We start from the raw sequence: 7114 nt of genomic DNA, 5'->3' as shown, positions 1-7114 counted from the left end.
TAATGAAGCAGCAAGCTATGTTGTCTAATTAGTTCTTGCTGCACATTTCCTTTTAAAATATTCTCCTGAAGCCTGATGAAAAATGCAGACATGTCTATGTTTAATGCCAACTGATGGCACTTTAAAAAAGTACCGTAATGGCAAAAGTTGTGACACAATATTCTGCAGCGATGTTCTAACGGCAACACCTAAATGTATCATCAAACATTCGTGGCTTTCTGTTTTTTGTTTTAAGTGTCTACTATAGGGTGGGGCTCACTTAAGTGGGGAGAACTGAAGCCCGGAGTCAAGGAGAGACACACCTGAAGGTGAGGGGACAAAAAAAGTTGGTCACCAGCCTGACACCAACTCAAAAGCCCGGCCCGGAATGCGCGCCTGCGCGGAACGAATCCTCCTGCGCACAAGCCGTGCCGGAAGGGCAGGGGCGGACAGGGGCGGGGATACGGTTGCTAGGAGAACGCGATGACGCTGCGGTCTCGGCGCTCTTTTCCGCCAATGGGCGACGCGTGCCTGCAGCGATGCGCTGAGTACGTCACGCTGACGACTGGCGAAGGGCACAGATCTGAGGGCCCGGAGGACGTTCGGCCTCTGTGAGCCGCAACCTTTCCAAGGGAGTGGTTGGGTCTTCGCCATCTTAGGGAGTGAGTGTGGCCGGGCCTTCCTCGTGGTGGGTGCGGGGAGCGGAGCTCAGATCCCCTGTGGGGCTGCTGCTTTGGCTGTGGGCCCAATCGGGCGCGGCTTCTTTCGGGAAGGCAGCCTTGACCTCTTCAAGGGCGCGGAGGAAAAAGAGGAAAAGGCCCCAGTTGGGGTCCCAGGGCGCCGGTGACATTAACTGGCACCTTGCCTGTCCTCTAACCGCCGCTCCCTCGTCCCCTAGGAAGATGTTCTCGTCCGTGGCGCACCTGGCGCGGGCGAACCCCTTCAACGCACCACACCTGCAGCTGGTGCACGATGGCCTCACGGACCCCGGCAGCTGCCCCGCCGGGCCCACGGCTCCGCTTCGCCGCTCTCGCAACCTGGCAGCCGCCGCTGTTGAAGGTGAGATCAGACCCTGCCCCATTAGGTCCATTTGTGGTCCGCTCTACCTTCGAGGCCTGGACCCGGCCTGGAGGACAGGGAAGGACGCGCCCAGCCTGTCGCACCGTAGGACGGCGCCCAGTTGCCTGCCTGGGATGTCAGCCCTTTCCGCCCTGGACCAGTCTCTGGTCCTTGGCCCTTCCTCAAGGGCGTGGAAGGGCCTAGGCCCAGCGTCCCGTCGTGACCTCCACGTCCCGGAGGGAGTAGAGGCGGAGCGGCTGTGACTAGCCCCTTATCTTCTCCGCCATGAGCCCGCTTGGGCAGCGGACTGTTGATCAGCAAAGTATTGGGTAAAGTCTCCTTCCTGACCACTGCCCACCCCCACAGTTTTAACTGTATTACCTGTTCTTTGATTTGGCTTTAATTTTGTTAAAAGTATTCCTCCCTCAAGTATTTCCTAAGTTGTGTATTAGCTGACGCTAGGTAAATCATCTTTCCACTTAGTTGTTCATAAGATAACTGGGTCTCTTGTTTTAATGCGACTGGTTGAGGAGACTCTTTGCAGCCCCAGGTAGGCTGTAGAAAGGAGGTCATTGGTGGGCATCCTTTGGTCTTTTGGGATTCGTGGTGGTTGGGCCCAGCTTTAACTTAATTGTGTGTGTTTTAAATCCTAGTTAGAGTTTATATTCAGAGAAACGTGAAAACCAAATTGTAGGAATCCTGAGAATGTTATCTACATTATGCCTGTAAAATCGAAGTTTTTTTTAAAAAAAATCATTAATGTGCTTCTTTGATCCTTACATTATCATTCTGTTTTTCCATTTTAAAAGTTAAAGCTGACTGACGTCATTTGTGTATTAAATGTCTTTGCAGGAATTTATGTGTACCTATTTTTATGTTACAGGAGTTTATAAGTGGGGATAGTTAGTGGGTGGGGTGAACTTCGAAGTTTGCACACTTTTTATGTGTTGAGTGTTCTCAGAAGTGTACTGTTAACAGCGGTTAATAATTTGAAGTTTGATTTTAATTGTAAAAGCCATTAATGTAGAAAACTTTTTAAAAATGAATATGGCTAAATAAGAGCTAGTATCTCACAGATATAGAACCCTCATAATTTTTAAAAGATCTGATTTTGGCAGTGAATTTTTTAGCCACTTAATTGTGACCAGAGCTGTTTGGCTGTGACAGTGCTGTTTCACAGGGGAAAAAAGTTTTCTTTCATTCCTATGGCCTTAGTCATCTCCAAAGTAATACTTACTTGATTTTTTTTCCAATCAAACAGAGGAGTATAGCTGTGACTATGGATCTGGCAGATTCTTTATCCTTTGTGGACTTGGAGGAATTATTAGCTGTGGCACAACACATACAGCATTGGTTCCTCTAGATCTGGTTAAATGCAGAATGCAGGTTTGTTTTGCATGCTGGACTAGAATGTATTGTCGAAGCATGACTTAAATTGTAAGATGTAGTCCTCTACTAACAAGCCGTGTGGAAACCTAACTGTCCAGGAGGTAAGTTGATGATCAGTAACATGAGTTTTATTTTAAAATGCATGGTGTGTCTTGTCTTATTACAGAGTACAGTTGTGAATTTGGCTCCATGAAGTATTATGCACTGTGTGGCTTTGGTGGGGTCTTAAGTTGTGGTCTGACACACACTGCTGTCGTTCCCCTGGATTTAGTGAAATGCCGTATGCAGGTTTGTATTGAGGTGACAACATTGAAAATATCTTTCATGCGTTACCTAATCCTAAATATTAATAATCTTAGAGCACTTCACAAATGAGAATTTGAAGACATCACAGCTGCTAGAAAGTTCAGTAGGAAACCACACCTGAATTTCTTAAGCTTGTGGTCTTTATTTTAAATCCAAGAAATGTCTCTTTTGTGTGGGTAGATTATTCACTGTCAGACTCTGGCTGTAAATGACTCTTTGCATATGTGAAGTAACTTCATGTCCCTTATCTGTTAATAAGACTAAGGCAAAGAGTACATGTAGATTTCTTTAAAATACTCTTAAAATCTTAGTATGAAAATTTTGTGAACGTAGCCTCTTGTATATTTACATAAAATTTTTAATAATTTGAATATCTTTTAATTAGATTTATTGAAACAAAAATAATCAGACATCAAAAATTTATTTGTTCCAAACAGGATTAGAAGTCTACTTACCTAAAAGAAAGGAAGGTGAAATATTAGGAGAGAGAGGAAGGTGATGTATACCAGCCCTTCTAGTACTGGCAGAAATAGTGAGATAAGCTTTTTTTTACATTAGTTAATAGAGTGGATATGAAATATACCTTTGCTAAAACATAATTATGCATGTCTCTTGAAGTGAATTTATGTTAAGTCAAAAGACAGATTCTCATTGTGTTGATGTACCTTTTTAACTTGTATTTAGTTTGATTGTTTAATGTTCACAAAACTTTGATATAATCTACTTAAAGAACTAGCATATATCAAGAATACAGACTTATCTCTAGAGAGTAGCTTTAATTTTTTAAAAGTAGTAGAAGTTGGGTAGTAAGAAATCTCTTAAGTCATTATGTTTAGTCTGTATTTTTGTTTAAATTTTACTCTCTTAACTATCCCTCCAAGACTTAAGTCTGGCTCAAAGAAAGCCAGACCTTAATGTATAAAAGTCTCCATTTATAAAAATAGTCATAGACATTAAGCTGATATGCAGTGAATTTAGACAGTAGTCCCCCCTTATCTGCATGGGATACGTTCCAAGACCCTCAGTGGATGGCTGAAACCTCAGATGGTACTTAACCCGATGTTTTCTCCTATACATACATGCCTTTAATAAAGTTTAATTTATAAATTAGGCACAGTAAAAGGTTAACAGTAACCAATAAAAGTTAAGTGAATGTGGTTGCTTTCACTCAAAATATTTTAGACAGTAGTTGATGTCAGGTAACTGAAACAGCAGAAATTGAATCCTTGAGTAAGTGGGGACTACTGTATTTACCTTTTGTGTAGTTACTGAAATTTTAGAACCAAAACAAAAACTGATAGTGAAACTAAATATTTATGAGACATGTTAGCTTTTTGGTGCATTTAATTATTTTTCTTGTTTTAAAAAAGGTGGACCCCCAAAAGTACAAGGGCATATTTAATGGATTCTCAGTTACACTTAAAGAGGATGGTGTTCGTGGTTTGGCTAAAGGATGGGCTCCAACTTTCATTGGCTACTCTTTGCAAGGACTCTGCAAGTTTGGCTTTTATGAAGTATTTAAAGTCTTGTATAGCAACATGCTTGGAGAGGTATGTAATTAACTTTGAAATTGAAAGTACTGAGTGTTCAACTTTGAGACCAAAAAGGATCTTGGGTTTTTGTCTCACCCACCTTGTTTTAGAACAGAAGAAGTGGTCCCAGAAAGTGAGCAACATGCCTCAAATCAAAAGTCTGTTTTAACAGAGACAGGATGAGAAAAAGAAAATATATTTCATTGAATTACAGTGCTCTTTTTTAATATACTATGTTGTTTTCTAAATGAGTTGAATTTTGAGTTTTTTAAAGAAAAGGTCTCTGGGATTCCTTTATATAATTCCAGGGCTAGCTACACTTGGCATCTAGATGTTCAAAAAATGTTTACATTGTACTATAATTATGCATTTGATTAATAAAGTTATGAGAGACAACACATTTGGTTTCACTGTGTGTGTTACCCATGGATTGTGTGATGAGAAATACTTTTAAAATGTCCGACGTTTATTTGTTTCCTAGAACTGTCACTTTAAAGAAAAATTGAAAACAGCCAATGCAACAGCAATTCATATCCCTCCTTGTTTTGCATTTTAGGAGAACACCTATCTCTGGCGCACATCACTGTATTTGGCTGCCTCTGCCAGTGCTGAATTCTTTGCTGACATTGCCCTGGCTCCTATGGAAGCTACTAAGGTTCGAATTCAAACCCAACCAGGTTATGCCAACACATTGAGGGATGCAGCTCCCAAAATGTATAAGGAAGAGGGCCTAAAGGCGTAAGTAAACACTTGCCTAAATTTATATTATAAAAATATTCATGTTAAGGGAACTTCATTTCCAGATTTTTTTTTGTAAAGTAAGGACCATTTGTCAGTCTAAAAGTAACTTGATATTTGGCCTAAGTATTTACTATTAACTTTTGGAAGGGGCTTGTTAGAATTCTTATGATCTATTCAGAGTTAAGAATTTTCATGTAATCAGGCCACAACATGCTTCCTTAGATCCACCTTTGTGGATGAACTTGAACTGAGTTCTGCATGTAAACTTCTTATTTCTTGTAGTTCCAGTCAAACATCCAGCAACTTTTTTGGTTGTATAGTCAAAGGTGCTTGAGTCATTGGCATGTGAGATAAATACACCTGCACGTTAGTCTGAAGTTCTGATAGAAATGACATGCAGTTATGCTGCCATTTTATACTATCAGGACTCGACTGGTGTGCGGACACTTCTGTTAATGATGAAAATCTCTGCTAGATGAATGTGTGCAACTGTGTAAAACAAGTCTCCTAATTTCTTAGATTCTACAAGGGGGTTGCTCCTCTCTGGATGAGACAGATCCCATACACCATGATGAAGTTCGCCTGCTTTGAACGTACTGTTGAAGCATTGTACAAATTTGTGGTTCCTAAGCCCCGCAGTGAATGTTCAAAGCCAGAGCAGCTGGTTGTAACATTCGTGGCGGGTTACATAGGTATGAATTATTCAGAACACATTTTTCTATGAAATTATAGACAAATCATTTCCTTCACTGGCCTATTTTGTTGAGGGAAAAATATTCTAAAGTTTATAAAGCAGTTTTCTCTTCCCATAACGTTTTATATTCCCTTCAGGATTCATAAATCCTTCCTGATTAGTTCCTCAAAGGATGTTTTATGGTTAGCATGAATTGTTTTATGGTATGTCATTATCAGGCTTGAGAATATATTGATCTCACTGCTGCACCATTTTTTTTTTAATTGAGAACAAACTTTTTATACAATAAGAAGAAAGTGTTAACTAAAATCTGAATTAAAGAATCTTTTAAAGGATTGTTACATTTTACATAGGGTAGACTGCTTTATAACCATATCACTCTGACCTTAAATCTCATTGGTGTGTTTGTTTGTTTTTTAGAGCTTAAAGAAAATTTTATTATTTAAAGTCATGAAAAAAGATAGTTGGCTATGATGTGAATTTTTTTTAACCGACCCTGTATTGGATCATTTATCTTGACTTTTTTCAGCTGGAGTCTTTTGTGCAATTGTTTCTCACCCTGCTGATTCTGTGGTGTCTGTGTTGAATAAAGAGAAAGGTAGCAGTGCTTCTCAGGTCCTCCAGAGACTTGGATTTAAAGGTAAGATGATGTTTTTTTCTCTAAAGGAAGAATACCTTTGGGTATATTGCATTTTTTCATTTATATTTCCTGTTTGAACCAGGTGTATGGAAGGGACTCTTTGCCCGTATCATCATGATTGGTACTCTGACTGCACTACAGTGGTTCATCTATGACTCTGTGAAGGTCTACTTCAGGCTTCCTCGCCCTCCTCCACCTGAGATGCCAGAGTCTCTGAAAAAGAAGCTTGGGTTAACTCAGTAGATAGATCAGAGCAAATGTGGACTGAATCTGCTTGTTGATCAGTGTTGAAGAAAGTACAAAAGGAATGTTTATATATTTGACAATGTAGGAAATTGTCTATTCCTGATATAATTACTGTAGTACTCTTGCTTAAGGTAAGAGTTTCAAATTTACTGTTGAAATAAACCCAGCTGTTCATCATTTGTCTGTGATTTCATTTTTTTTATTTTGAAAAAATTTTTTGTAGAATCTGGGCATGGTGGCTCACGCCTGTAATCCTAGCAGTTTGGGAGGTCAGAGTGGGAGGATCAGTTGAGCCCAGAAGTTCCAGACCAGCCTGGGCAATAGTGAGACCCCATCTCTACATAAAATTAAAAAATCAGCCAGGCGTGGTGAGGCACACCTGTAGTCCTAGCTAGTTGGGAGGCTGAGGCAGGAAGATGGCCTGAATCCCAGGAGTTGGAGGCTGCAGTAATCTATGATGACACCATTGCACTCTAGCTTGGGCAACAGAAAGAATCTGTCTCAAAAAAAAATTTTTAACTTCTAGAA

General features: G+C 40.3%; 1 protein-coding gene across 1 annotated transcript; it reads left to right on the top strand.

The window, feature by feature from the left end:
• The first annotated feature begins 492 nt into the window (after positions 1–492).
• Positions 493–6761, top strand: SLC25A3 (solute carrier family 25 (mitochondrial carrier; phosphate carrier), member 3). The gene is made up of 8 exons (XM_012664013.1): positions 493–641; positions 878–1038; positions 2594–2715; positions 4104–4283; positions 4822–5003; positions 5526–5698; positions 6230–6340; positions 6423–6761. The coding sequence occupies exons 2-8, from the start codon at positions 882–884 to the stop codon at positions 6581–6583; spliced, it is 1086 nt and encodes a 361-aa protein (XP_012519467.1). The 5' UTR covers positions 493–641; positions 878–881; the 3' UTR covers positions 6584–6761.
• The last annotated feature ends 353 nt before the right edge of the window (positions 6762–7114 follow it).

The sequence above is a fragment of the Propithecus coquereli genome, unplaced genomic scaffold (assembly GCF_000956105.1).
Source record: "Propithecus coquereli isolate 6110/MARCELLA unplaced genomic scaffold, Pcoq_1.0 Scaffold85, whole genome shotgun sequence".
Lineage (NCBI taxonomy): Eukaryota > Metazoa > Chordata > Mammalia > Primates > Indriidae > Propithecus > Propithecus coquereli.
This window is presented reverse-complemented; position numbering and strand designations above follow the sequence as displayed.

Bases quoted from the DNA above. Each gene is read 5' to 3' on its own strand.
- SLC25A3 (XM_012664013.1), top strand. From the start codon at position 882: ATGTTCTCGTCCGTGGCGCACCTGGCGCGGGCGAACCCCTTCAACGCA. The intron at 5,699-6,229 runs GTATGAATTATT...GACTTTTTTCAG, and splicing joins ATTCGTGGCGGGTTACATAG to CTGGAGTCTTTTGTGCAATT. The intron at 6,341-6,422 runs GTAAGATGATGT...TGTTTGAACCAG, and splicing joins CCAGAGACTTGGATTTAAAG to GTGTATGGAAGGGACTCTTT.